Source organism: Argiope bruennichi, chromosome 6 (genome assembly GCF_947563725.1).
Source record: "Argiope bruennichi chromosome 6, qqArgBrue1.1, whole genome shotgun sequence".
Lineage (NCBI taxonomy): Eukaryota > Metazoa > Arthropoda > Arachnida > Araneae > Araneidae > Argiope > Argiope bruennichi.
The window spans coordinates 49,408,866-49,423,502 of record NC_079156.1 but is presented as its reverse complement, the minus strand read 5'-3'; the positions used below and the strand labels follow the sequence as shown (position 1 = coordinate 49,423,502).

General features: G+C 30.4%; 1 protein-coding gene across 5 annotated transcripts in view; it reads right to left on the bottom strand.

The window, feature by feature from the left end:
- Positions 1-1,072: 1,072 nt before the first annotated feature.
- LOC129972790 (protein Gawky-like) overlaps positions 1,073-14,637 on the bottom strand; it is a 35,761-nt gene continuing 22,196 nt past the window's right edge. For 3 of the 5 annotated variants that reach the window (XM_056087054.1, XM_056087053.1, XM_056087056.1), the window contains 9 exons: positions 13,995-14,230; positions 13,760-13,909; positions 13,546-13,665; positions 13,222-13,449; positions 11,930-12,747; positions 8,859-9,058; positions 8,286-8,318; positions 8,069-8,124; positions 1,073-7,606 (listed from right to left, as the gene is read on the bottom strand). In XM_056087054.1, coding sequence (XP_055943029.1) covers positions 7,073-7,606; positions 8,069-8,124; positions 8,286-8,318; positions 8,859-9,058; positions 11,930-12,747; positions 13,222-13,449; positions 13,546-13,665; positions 13,760-13,909; positions 13,995-14,230 — 2,375 coding nt within the window. In that variant the 3' untranslated portion in view covers positions 1,073-7,072. The remainder of the gene's footprint in view (positions 7,607-8,068; positions 8,125-8,285; positions 8,319-8,858; positions 9,059-11,929; positions 12,748-13,221; positions 13,450-13,545; positions 13,666-13,759; positions 13,910-13,994; positions 14,231-14,637) is intronic. The other 2 variants (XM_056087055.1, XM_056087057.1) reach the window with 2 other exon arrangements.

Sequence of the window (14,637 nt, the reverse complement as noted above, 5' to 3'; positions counted from 1 at the left end):
ATTATATCTAAAATTATAAATAAAATTATCACTTACGTAATTTTATTAATTTTATTTTCTATATTATATGAAAGGTCTTTTCTCCTTGAAAAACAATTATTAAAAGAGAAATAGATGGTAACAGATAATACTTTTCTATCATTTTTATATCTATATACTATCATGAGATCCGAATTTAAATTTGAATAAATACAAATTTAACACTTTTTTTTTCAGAGCTTTATTAAAGACAACAATTACAGAAAAGTGCCTTTGTAAACATTGTGCATTGCTGCCATCACCACTTTTAAACCACTGCTGTAGTTTGCAAAGAACACCAAAAGTTTATAGTCACTTCTCATTGCAGCTCTGTATATAGGTTATTACAACTATGACACACTGCATTGTAAGCATCATTGTTAGGATGTACACAAACTTTATTTTATAGTATATTTAGGCCTCTGCAGGTATCTATATTTAAAACATCAAAGTGGTATTTAAAGATATGAAGGTTAAACCACACACAGTAAGTCAAAAATAGCTTCCTTTGTAGATGTTGGTGAAACATTTTTTTTTTCCAATTTAGACAAATAGTTATGTATTGTTGTAACTCAATTTGACACTTTGAAAGCTTTTTAAAAAGTATTTCATTTTTTTTTTAACCAGCAACTGAGCATCTCTCATTATATAGTTTATATACATAAGTAAAAATATTTGACTGGAAAGAAGAATCACTAAATGCATAAGTTTGACAACCACAATCTACAAAACTATGCAATATTTCACACACATACACACACTAAACTGTACAATCTACTAACTGCTAATCAAGAGTTCATTAGTACTTCAACAGTAAGATATATTAGTATCTTTAAGATAATGATCACAGGTCCATTTTATAAAAAGAATTTTTTAAATTAATATAATACACAATGATTTTAAAACAAGAATGTGCAAAGTCAGAGAGATATAAAAATCTACAAATTTTAATACTTCCTCACTTAATTAAGTAATAAAGTTCTGATAAGAAACTTATCCTCTTTCAATAACTGAGATTACTAAATTCGAGAAACTGTCATGAAATTTTTTTCCCAATAATGATAAACATGATTATACAATATATATATTAACCAGAAACATGAAAACATATAAATTAAACAAATAAAAATCTTTTCCCTCAAAATATGCAAGAGTATAACAAATAATTTATGACTATTCTTTGACAGAAATCACACTTAAGAAACATCAGTGATATGTACACCAACTCAATTTCCCCCCTTCAAAAAGTTTTTTACAGTTCAGGGGCCTAACCACCCTTGATCAAAATCGATTCGAAGACTTTTGATAAGGCCAATTTGTACCTGTGCAGAATGACATTAAAAAAATTTTCATAGAGATGTTGCATTAAGTTGTAATATAAAAATCTAAGACATCCAATTAATTTTTTTGAGCAATAGTGATAAAATACTTTACAACTCATTATCAGAACAAACTCTTGAATCATTATTTAAAATGCACACTAGAATTGCAATGTTTTTTTTTTTTTCTTTCTTTCTTTTCAGTTCTAAAATACAATAAGGCAGCAATTTGTTCCAGATTGTTTTGCACATTCCATGTACATAAGATTTAAAACTTCTTCCAATTTTCTATTGAATCATTAATATTTCTTTTTTGTAAAGAATTTGTGATAACTTGAATATCTTTAGGTATTACCTAAGAAATAACAAATTATAAAAAATTGCATTAACATATGCATTCTGAATTATAATTTGCTATTAGTATAGCACCTCCCAAAAAACTCAAAATTATGTAGAAAAGATATTTGAGTCAGTGAAAAAATTTTATATATGATATTAATTGCACCGTGATTTAAATTAATGGTTTAAATTAAGACTGAAAACTACAAATGATTATGAAGTAGATGAAACTGTACAATCTAAATTTGCTTTCTCAAAACTGAAAGAAAATATGCTTGAATATTTCATTGCAATATGGACATTTTTTATGTGCGTCTCCAAATTCAAAATTTTGTTAAAAAATTCGAATTCTGAATCGAAATTAATTCCATTATATTTTTCATCATACAGCGGAGCTACTACTGCATTGAGCAACATTTTAGCATAGGAAAGTGCAATATAAATACATTAGAAATCTAAAAAATAAAAACTACAAAACACTCACCGGAAACATAAAAATTAAAGAAAAATCCTATAACGGTTATCCAGAAAAATCATAACCTCTTTACGACTTAACAATATTGTTCAAATCATTAAATGCAAAATTATAATAAACATTAGAGAACTGACAAGACAATATGCTGAAAAATTATATTTACAATAACATACTTATATTACTTTGGCAAACAACCATTTCCAGCATAGTAAGAAAAAAAAAATCACAAAATAAAATAGTAAAGCAATTAGAAATAACATACAATCATAAATTACAAGCTACACAAAAAATAAGTTGTTTCATGCCCCCAAAGTAGAATTTCTTCTAGTGAGAAATCAGCAGGTTTGAACTACCCATATGAGAATTGGACAAAGACATGAGAATGTATCTTGCACCTTTGTTTGCATCACAACAAATTAAACCAATAAAAAAGAAATTAGAGAAAACATAAAAACAATGGAAAAACAGGATATAACTTGGATTTTCATTTTTCAAAACACGTGAGGATAAATTAATCTCAATACACATATTTTAAAAATGCACCACAGATACAAAAAGTAGATTTAAAAAAAAAAAAAAAAAAAAAAAAGAAAGAAAGGAGGAAAGAAAACTCTTAGAAAGTATTAGCTTAATCTATTAATACCGACATGACTAGAATAAAATGTGCTTTAAGTGTTACTTAAAGATCACTGACTAGGGGAGGGGAGGACCTCCAATGGGCCGAGAGGAACAACTGTCATGAAATGAAAAGGTGAAAATTATATACGAAGTGAGCATGGGTGTAATTTTTCATATTTTGCATTCTGTAATGATTGTCCTGTAATAGTAAAAATCCTACAGATTTTAATAAAAGTAACACTTTATTATATAGTCTTGAAAAAAAATTGATGTTAAAAAAGTTAAGACTTATTACAAATGCAATGTCAGTAGAACATTTTAACTATTAATATCCTGATATAGAAAGCTCTAGGTATGATCCATTTGAATTCTCAATTTTAAGTTGTATAAAATTATTAACTTTTTGTCACTGCGTCAAAAAGTGTTAACATACATTCCACAGTGGAAATATCTGAGCAGTTTTATCAATTCCAGAGACTAATGACTTCAGGAAGAAAAAAAAGCAACCAAATTATAAAGTTGTACTAATTTTTTTTATGTAACAGACTGATATTTAGTTGGCTTTTCCCAAAGAATGATATGTAAGTACAATGCCTATTATCATTCAAATATATTAATAGATTAGATTTTACTAAATGCATTACCTGTGCTTGTCAAATATTCAAAGAACGAATGGCAAAAAACACAAAGCAAACAGCTTCAACACACCAGATTAAGGGAATGTCATCTTACAGAATTTAAAACATCAAAATACAAGCTCACCATGCATTATTTGAGACTAGTTCATCAATTAAGTAAATTAAATTTACATAATCAAGATTTTCGCGCTGATTCCATAAGGATGATTTGGTCTAAGAATTGTCAACCAAAAGAGGGCAACACATTTTTTAGGAACTTTAATCAGCAATTGAATTTTACAAACATATTGTTCCATCTCTCACACTAGTTACTTTATCATGGGGGGAAAGAGTGGGAGGGAGGAAGTGATTTATGGAAATGACCTCCCTATCAGCATTTTTCTTTCATTCAGGTACATACCAGTGAAGCAACTGTGCCACAACTCGAAAAATTCATTTAGCAGATAACATTAAAAGCAAGTATACAATTACAACAGGTAAGTGAGCCTAAAAACGACTTCAACACTTGATTTGTAAGGTCAGATCATACTTTTAAAATTAAAACAAGTTGCAAATGAGTGGCAATTCTGCAATAAGAAGTGTGGATAAAGTACACTTCAGTGTGGTTTCGTATGTCCAAAGTTTTTTTTTTTTAAAATAGACTTGAAAATTGCTTTCAAGATTTTTTATGATAGCCAGTGTTATCTGATTTTATGTACAAAAAAATCTATAATCAGTTTCAACTTATTCAGCAGTGCACAAATTTCAATGCAATGGCAACATGAATATATATCCAAAACATCAAGCTCTTTATCATTAGTGCATCATTATACTAGATCAAAAAACACACTAGATTCTACAAACACTCCAATAAATTTTACAACTGAAAACTTGTCTTTAAGAAAACAATTAATATAGAACAATCACCAAACTACCACATCACAATAAAATTGACCAATTATTGCAGGTCTTAATACGACACATGTATAATGTGTGGATTGTGTCCATGCACAGAAAGGTTGGAAAAAAGGAACACAGCATATTTTTTTTTTTTATTCTGCACTATTTTACACACAAGTACAGAACTAGCACCATTCAGTAATGCGACTGATTCAGTTGCAAGTGATGCACACTTTTAGAGCCAAGTAAAATTATTACCACAGACCAGGCAAACTTAAGTTTCCTTCCAAGACTGGACAGTCAATTGTTAAGAAACTTAGTTTCATTATGAATATTAAGCATTCTGGGGAAATTAGCCTATTAAAAGCATTCATTTTAATACTGTCATTGAAACACTGATAAATTAAAGTTAAAATTTGCATAAAATAATTTACAAGTTAATTTTAAGCATATAAAAAAATTACTTACTTAAAAACATAGTTCTTAACAAAAATATAATTTTAAAAGATAAATAATTTTCTCTTTAATATGCAAAAAGTCAAAGATAAAAACTAAGACTGTCCAGTTAATCGTACAAATCACTTTAAAATGTATGCATAAATATTTGGAATTCATAGCATTACAGAAACAAAGCTCTCGGTAAAAATCAATATTACAATGAACATTTAAACAAAAGAGTAAAAATATGTGGTAAGTTGAACAAAATATGGTGCTATGAAAGATTTTTTTTTTTCTTTCAAAAAGACTGATGGATCTACAGCAATTCAGAATTTCATTAATTTGATGACCTTTTATATTTAAACAGAAAAAGCATTGCCAAATTGCAAGCATGCACAATTTTTGTTATCACACATATACAAGACATCACTCAAAACTTCTCAGTATTACATATACCATAATGGAATGAGTTCAGATCTTTTAAAAAACAATTTTTACATTTACATCTGTCATTTTTACACTCGAAGTTAATATTTGGTATGCATGACACAAATTCTTTTCACTACAATTGCAAAATATTGGAATATTTATTTGGAGGGGGAAAAAATCTGAGCTCTCAGGAGAAATAGGCTACCTGTATTTCATACCTAAGGCACAAATTGTACCTATCTCCTAACCAAAAAAAAAAGTTAAAAATTGACAAAACAAACAAAAAAAAGGGATGTTTAGTTAAAGCTCAAGATGACCATAATCATTTCAACATATGAAACATATATAATAAATTATTTTTCTGAGAATATAACAGTATGCACACCCAGTAAGAAGTGTTACGTTTCAGAAATGTAGGCAATTTCAAGATTTAATAGGAAAATGTTAACAGATATATTGCTGAATAAGAAAGAAAGCAATATAGAATTCTATGATACAAATGTTTTGCCATATAAAGCCACAGGAATGCTTTAATAAAAATAAAAAGAATCTCAAACATTCATGAATTATGTGGCAAACTTTTTGTTTCAGTGAATTTTGTCTTATATAAAAAGAAAGTAAAAATTAAAATAAATCTTTGTAAAAGTTAATATTTAAGAATAAAGAAAATTTGAATAATTTTTAAAATGCACTAAAATTAAATGATAAAAATATATGCAAACCCCATCTTGGGCTTTTGGTTAAAAGGACGATTTTTATTCCAAGAAATATTTATTTGAAAAAGATTAATCCATCTGCAGATGGATAGTAAACTAAGAGTACTACAAAACTATTACTTGCTTTTGCCACACTTTTTTTTTTTTTTTTTTGATCATTCAACAAGGCAAATGAAACATGGACTCATCCAATATCTTTGTCACTAATATTTACAAAACACAACAGAAAAGCACTCAACAAAAAGTATAATATTTTCATTTTAAGACAACGATTTAACATAATTTATACTTAATCCACAAAAAAAAACAGATAATACTACAAAGGTACTCAAATCTGACGAAGATTAAGACAACAATAAAAAAAAAAGTGCTTGTTTTGCACACCAGGAAAGAATAACAAAATACGGTATCACCAAGAGAAAGAAAAACTACAGATTATGTAATCAGATTTAACTTCACAAGTTTTGCAGTGCACCATAACACAGGCTCAAACATTAACAGGTATAACTCAATATATCTAGTTTAAATGCACACTACAAGATGCATGTCTGCAAATAAAACATTGACTGTGCTCAATGAGGTTCTCTCATATTTGGCATTTTGTAAAGGTAACTATGAAATTATATTTACATGTCCTACAATTATATATATCTCTATATTTTATACATACACACAGATATCCTGGCACCAAAAAATACTAGACAAACGTATGCAAGACACTATACCGATATTTATCTAATATGACATCATCAACTGAGCATTTTGAGGAGCAGTAAATATCGGTTGGGAAGGCTGAACCAAGTCTAAAAGTAAAACCGTAATGAGTTTATCACATAATGGAAAACTTTGCGTTCATGAACGGACTACACTTCAAGTTTTTAATATCATTTTTTATAAGTAGAATATTTTAAAACATTAAGCTATATATATATCCAATATCACACAATTTTTCTCCTAATCCTCATTTTTTTACATTCCAGTCACTGTTTCATCGATGCAGTCTTCTAATTCCGCAATGGTCGGAAAAATACTGTAAAAGAAAATAATCCCCCCCCATTTGTAAAAGCAGCAAAGTTTTTTTTAATTCTTTTTCTTTGAGACTAAATAGAAGAGACTCATCAAATAGGGTATATGACCGGATGATCTACATCAAATCACTCACCCTGTGATGGATCACAAAATTCGATGGACAGATCACATGTATCAGATTGATTCACCACCTCCCAAGAGGTCACCGGGTAGGAAAGAGTTGAGAGGTGAGGGAATACATTGGTCATGGTCATTGGTGGATGACTGCATGGCCCACAGACTGTTGCCAGAGCCAGAGAAGGACCAAAGATTTGAACTTTGCAGATTCAGACTTGCGCTGTTCCAGTTGTTGGTGGTGAGCTTACTTGAGCTACTGCCATTACTAGCAGTGTTAGTGCTTCCACTGATTGGAAAGGTGCTGCCTGAGCTGAAACTGGAATCTCCATTTCCATTGCCAGATGGCCAAGATACATTTGAACCCATCTGGCCGCTAGCTAATTGAAGGTACTGCTTGACTTCCATCTCAGTTGGAATGTCGACCAAAATGGTCGTATTGCTCAAGACACAATTATTCAAAGCAGATCGAGCCTTTTCTGTTTCTTCACGAGTGGAATAACGTACAAGTGCAATGCCATGATTAAGAAGTAAGTGGAACAATTGAAGTGGACCATGTTGCAAACATAAAGTTTTTAATGTAGATCCATCAATCTAAGAAGCAAAAAGAAAATATAAAGTTAAAAATACATGTTCTACATTATTCATGTACTACAACACTCTATTTTTCATAATATTGAAAAATCCATCTCAAAATTTTATATTAATTTCCCATTGCGAGATTGAATATTAATTTTACATTATTAATTTACTTCTTTATCTATAAACTCTTTATCCGTATTATTCATACAGTATTAAGACATTTTTAGTAATGACAAGGTAAATGGCAATAAATTTTCAAATAAAAAAGACAATAAGGTATATAAGAAATGATTAGGATATTACAGTAGGTACAGCTAAAAGCTCATAGCACCTCTAAGAAGAAACATTTGTTTTAATCAATAAATACTACATAAAATTGATTGACAATTGCTTGGGAATAAAAAAAAAAAAGAACATGATTTAACACATTAAAAATTACAGATAGTTAATTTCGAAATTATCAGTTTAGTTTACCTGAGGAGTGAGGTTTTTCAAAACTAAGAAATTAGAACCAGACTGTTTTTCCCAACCTAAGAAATAAAAAAGTGTTTATGAAGTGAAAGAGTATGAATGAGATCTAAGTTAAGTTGCTTCATTTGGCTGCAAAGAGCAATTCATTACACATAAGGAAAATAGCAAATAAAATAAGTCAACATAGACATTTTAAATTTTGAGAAAAAGGAAGACTAACTGTTTAATCCAGTAGAAGGAATGAGATCAACAGCTAATGATGACAGCATGAAAAAAGAAAGAAAGCAATTAACCAATAATTATATAACTAAGAATAAAATATCATTATTCTGTTTACTACAAACAGATAACATCACTTTGCACTAACATAATAGATGCAGCTAGGGAAGATTAATTAAACTTATAATAGAAGGTATGTTTTTTAATTAATTGAGCTACTAAATACCAAATTTTTAACAATATTTTTGAAAAAAATTATCTTTATTTAGAAACAACAAAGGCCACATCTCTCAAATTTATATCACCTATACAGAACAGCCACAATGAAAGAAATTTTAAAAATGTATGTATAAAAAAATTATTTCTTATTTATACCATTTCAAAATCAAAAAATAAGACTAAACTATATTTATAATAATTCATACTTAAGTGGTAAAAAAGGAATACTGATATTATTAGACAATTTATATACATATTTAAATTTTAGAAAATAAAATTTGATATTTTAAAGTACATCCATATTTCTATAAATGGGGGAAATAGAAATTTTTTTATATTAAATACTATAGTATACCTGAATTTGCAGACCATCCTTGGGGACCACTTTCACTCCCAATCCAGTTTGAGGTAATAGGTTTGTTTTGACCACTCAATCCAGGAGGTGGGCGAGAAGTCTTTGGCATGGATGATGGACCCTTCCATGATAAGCGATCTTGTTCAGTAGGCCGATTATTCCAAGATCTCGAATTTGCAGATCTTCCAGATGAGCTATCACTAAATAAAATAGAACTAATTAAAATGAAATTTAGTTTGATATTCAAATTGGATAAAGCTACAAATGTAGAAAGATTAATTCACAGATTCATTCAAAATTGTCACATTTAATAAGAAGCTTTCATATTAGTTCCCATCACATTTTATTTTTCATTCAATTGCAGCATTCTTTCTGAAATTTAGTTGCTAGTTCAATCCAATTATTTTCTACTGTTCATTCTAACTTATACAGAAATATTTTTTTTATTTTTTATTTTACTATGCATTGTGTGAGAGTAAATGTCCCATAAACTAATCCAGGAATAGTAACAAATTATATTATAAAGAAATAAGATAGTTCTAAATGTTCATTTATAATATCAACATTATCATTCTAGCAAGGAATGACTAATTGTAAACTTAATGGAATATACAATAATAAACTTTTTTTTTACAACTTTCAAATTTTTCTAAAATTAAAGTTTTGCATTACAAGACAGGATTGATTCTAAAATCAGGTCTATTTATCTGGAAGAATATATTTATTCATGAGGTAATATATTCAAGTTTTGAATACAAGTATTGCAAATGCTCAGTAAAATAAACATTTCTTTCATCAGGGGTGTTTGTGGGACCCCAAAAAATCCCCTGAAACTTTTACGGACTTACTACCGGCATTTTGGAGTTTCGAGAAGGGGGGGGGGAATGAAAAATTACAATTATGAAGTATTGAATGACCTAATTATAAAAGTTCAATGAATTACTTTTTTTGCAAAATTAATAACCATAAATTTTCAAACATATAAACTACTACATTTTATGCAAATATTTTAAATTACATGAATTAATTCTTTTTAAAAAAATTATCTAATTTCTGCTGCTTTTTTTTTATTTATTTTTTGATGTTTGTGGGCTTGTCTTTCTTTTGTGGTGAACTTCATAATTACAGGAAGGTTGACTTTTATTTTCCTCATTTACAGTTGAAGAAATTTCCTCGAGAACAGCACATGCAGAGGTAGAAGCAGTTTGCTTTTCTGCTAATGTAGAAGGTTTTTCAGAGACTTTTATGGGTGACTCATCTGAAATACATGTTTTTAAGTCCTCTTGATATGTTTTCCAACTTCTGTTCATATTCAGTAAGAGATCTTTGTGAATTGGATCAGTCACTGGATTTTTTGAGCCGTATTTTTCACATGAGGTTTCTTTAGAAGCCATTAAATCATATTTAATAGTCTGCACTGCATCTAGGGAATCAATCTTAAGAGAGGTTCTATAGTCAGTGACAAGTGTATCCATTAAGTTGAATGCACTTTCCACTAATGGGCCATGGAAGCAGCTAAGGCAGGCTTTGACCAATTTAGCCAATGTAGGATACTTATAATCATTTGTGAAATCATCTTTTAAATTAAAAACTTTAGACCAATATTTATCAATTGTACACTTGACTTGATTTCCACTTTCATCAGATGTGTAGAGCATTTCTTTGGTGATATCAATATCATTCTGGTATAACCTTATTTCAGCTTCTACTTTTGACTTTTCATTATCACTAAAAATATGGGACATAAAAGATGATAATTTTTCAAAAGCTAATATTGTACTGGTTTTACCTCTTAGCTCTGGATCTAATGCTGTAAAACTAATTAGATATGAATTTTTAAGGGGTAATTTCTGTTTCATGTGCTGAAATTTCAAAGTGAAATTCTCTTGCATACATAAATAAAAAAATATTTCAATAAGCGAAATGAAAAATTTACACGTGCATCAATAAATGAAACGAAAATTTTACACAGCGGAGAAAAAAAAGTTGCGAAGCGATCAATGACAAATAGCTAATATGGCGAAAAATCCCCCTTCTCTACTTATTGGCGCCATGCCAGGAGAGATAAGACCTTTGAACCCAGAGTCACGTGATCGCACATTTGGTCGAACGAAGTCTCTCCCTTTTTTTTTCTGCGGCGCCTACTTGCCGAAAAGAATCCAGAAGAGAATGTCCGAGAACCGGGGGAATGAGTCATAACTCGCAATAAGGAAAGAACAAAAAAGAAGTTTTTTCCCCCTTTTCATGCATTATCACTGCCTTTGGAGAAAGAAAGGAAAAGTTTTCACCACACACACTGACCTTGCGTTTTCTGCTTTCAAAGCAAACAAAATTACCCAGATCAAAATAAATAATTCATTATTATTCCTACTTCCTTTTGAACGACGATCCCCGGAATTTCTGGGTATCGAAGTTCAAAATCCCCGGAATTCCGGGGTTTCCCCGGAGCACAAACACCCCTGTTTCATTGTGGTATGCACACCAAGTCAATAAAACAATTCTGCAACAAAACAATAACATGACTATGTCAATGCCCACAGCAAAAATTGCAATACAACTTTTCATAACAGTGGTGGTAGCTGAACATAGAGGTACTATCTCAAAATCAAGAATTATGGATTGGTAGATCATCATCTGACAGAGATAAAAAAAAAACTGTTACTTTACTGCCAATATATGCAAATTATACTTCAACAAAATTTCTATCAAAGGTGTTACTGCTAGAATCAACAGATACATGTAATAGAAAATTAGATAAAAAACAGTTTATTGACTCGAGGCATATAAATGCAACAACAGAAATGCTCATTGAATATGTGTGATCCATCATGTATCCAAAACCAGAATATATCACCTCTTGAAATAAATAGATCAACTATTTGTTACATAATAAAAGTTTTAAAATAGGACATTCAGTTTCACTCAATATATAAAAATATCTTACAAAAATTAGGAGAAAGCTTCTTCACATTTCAATTCATATTCTTCATATTTCAATTTCACATTCAATACTGAAATGATTTAAACATGATTCATTGCATTAGTGAAAAAATCTGAATATCAATGCTTACCTATTTTGAGAAGATGGTGGTGGCGAGAAAGTCCATGTACTTGAGGTCAATGAAGATGAAGTTGAGAGATTGGGCACATTCTGCTTAGTGTTCCAGGAGAAGAGATCAGAATCCTTAATACTGTTAAGTGACAAAGGAGATTTGGCAATGCTTCCAGGAGTGACATGGGGATCATCTTCAAAGTTCTTAATGCGGGATGTTCCTTTCCATGGTTTTCCTGGTTCGAATTCAGGCACAAGGTCATTTAAATTGTAGGACTGGGAAGAGCTGGAAGTGGAGGGATTGGAGGAAGTGGCAGGAGAGTCTTTATTTTCTGAGGCACTGTTGTGTTTGTTACTGTTAGCATCGGTATTCGAATCATTCGAGTTTCCGATGTTATCATTGCTCCCTTGGACAGAGTTGTTGGAATCATTTGGGTCAGACCAAGTGTCATTTTGCGACCTAGGCATGTCAGGCCAAGTGTTCTCGCTTAAAGGTTGCAAATTTGAAGCAGAATGAGTAGCAGTTGTAGAGGCCAAGCTGTTTGCTGATGATGATTTAGTGATTGAACCAGGAGCTCGACTAAACTCATTTGATACATCATTGTTGTTTCGATTACACCCATTGCTCTCACTGGAAGCAGGATTATCATCTTTTTCAAATGAAGGCAACTTCCACTGATTGAGTCTTGAGTGACCTTGAGAGGCTGAATCCTTTACAGAGAGATCCCTGAATTCCGAGTGCAAGCCATTTATAGAATCCAAATTGGATTTGACAACATCAAAAGTGGACGGTTGAGGATTTTGGAGGGATGGATGCTGCACTGGCAACTGTACTTGCTGTTAGAAGAGGGGGGAAAAAATCAATTATTTCAGTGTGATAAAATAATTACAGATATCCAAATAATTTTTAAAATATCAATCAACAACAACAAAAAATTATTGAAATAAAATTGCATTTTAAAAATGTTAGTAAAATCTTAAACAGAAAATTACATGTTTAGTAGTGGAATCAAAAATAACTTGAGAATATGTTTATACATTCAGGGAAGAACAAACTAGCTGTACATACAAAAACATACACCAAAGACAAACATCATAAACTCTTTTGGTATGGATTTTATGATGTGTGAAAACATGCTAGTCCTTAGAAATGTAAAATGATTAAATTAGAAACTATATTCTTAGATCAGCAAAATAATAATAATAATAGTAAAAGTATATTCCGCTACTTGTTTAAATCATTATTAACTCAAACAGAAAGGAAGTCATACTATTGTTAGAAAAAAAGTAAAAAAACAGATTTCTCATTACCTGCTTCAAAAATATAGCTTGTTGAGCAGCAATTTGGTTTTGGAGATTTACAATGTGCTGTTTTGCTTGAGTAATCTGAACACTGAGCTGCAAAGGTGGACTGCCAGGTTTACTTCCATGTTGAGTAAAGTACATCTGCTGCTGCTGAAGTTGATGCAGGAATCTTATTTGTTGCAAAAGTTGATAGAGTAGCTGTAATGTTTGAGGAGCAAGTGGCTGATTTAAAATCTATAAAAAAAAAATCATGTTAAAGTAATATAGTTACAACAGCTAAAAAAATGTAATACTGTATTAATATTTACCGATAAAAATGCTATAACTTACTGTAGGATTTAAATGGCCTGCTTGAACTGCCATTTGTATTTGCTGTACAAGGTGGCGCAATTGAGCAGTTGAAGGAAAATTCTGCTGGGTCATACGTCCAGTATTCTGAGGAATGCAGGCCTATGGATACATAAACAAAATTTACAGTATAATAATAAATCATTCTCAATCATTTAAGGCAATTTCATTAAATTAAAAAATAATTAAAACTTACAGGATTGAAAGCTTGGGTTTGTTGGAGTATTTTTCGCATCATAGCAGGACTCAAGTTATTAATACTATTATTAATGTTGAAATTCGGCACTTGATTGTTTGTTCCAGTGTTCCCAAGGACATTTGGTGCAATACTGTTCCCAACAGAATTCTGAAATAAAATTTATGTTAAATTGAAAAATAAACAAAGCCTTCATATAAGATAAAATGTAAACCAATTAATAACTGTAGTATACCTGATTTTTACAATTTTGAGCAATATTGAAACCGGTGGAGAACATATTCATCCCTGGAAAGCTACTATTACCATATAAACTTCCTGGTGGCAGTGTATTGTCAATGGAGTGGTCAGTAAAGTTCATTTCATCAGCAACATTACCAAGATGAACTCGTGGCTGGTTTAAGTTCATGGCAGTTAAACCATCAATGTCAAGCATTGAGTTCTCTTTATTGTTCATTGCATGAAGCTCCACTGTAAGACAAAATTTTTAATTTTGCATTTAAATTTAAAGAAAAACATACCAAATAGTTTGCACTTTTAGATAATACTATATCAATCTAATTCAACTTTTAAGTCAATAGAATGTAGTTCACTGCCTTGCATCGATAATGCTATAACCATGCATGTTTTCCCCCCCCTTCACTATACATATTTTATCCCTAGACATAACTGCTCTCTAACTGATATAATGATAAGTGCATAACACTGAAGAATCTCTGCTTTCTTCTACATTAACTATATCAGCAAAGCCTTTTCTTACCTCTACTCAAACACCTGTCACCACCACAGCAATGCTTTTTCCCATAGAAACAAATTTCCTAATTTGGAATCAAATTATTCATATCAGATACCAGGTCTTGATAAGGACTTAGTAATAA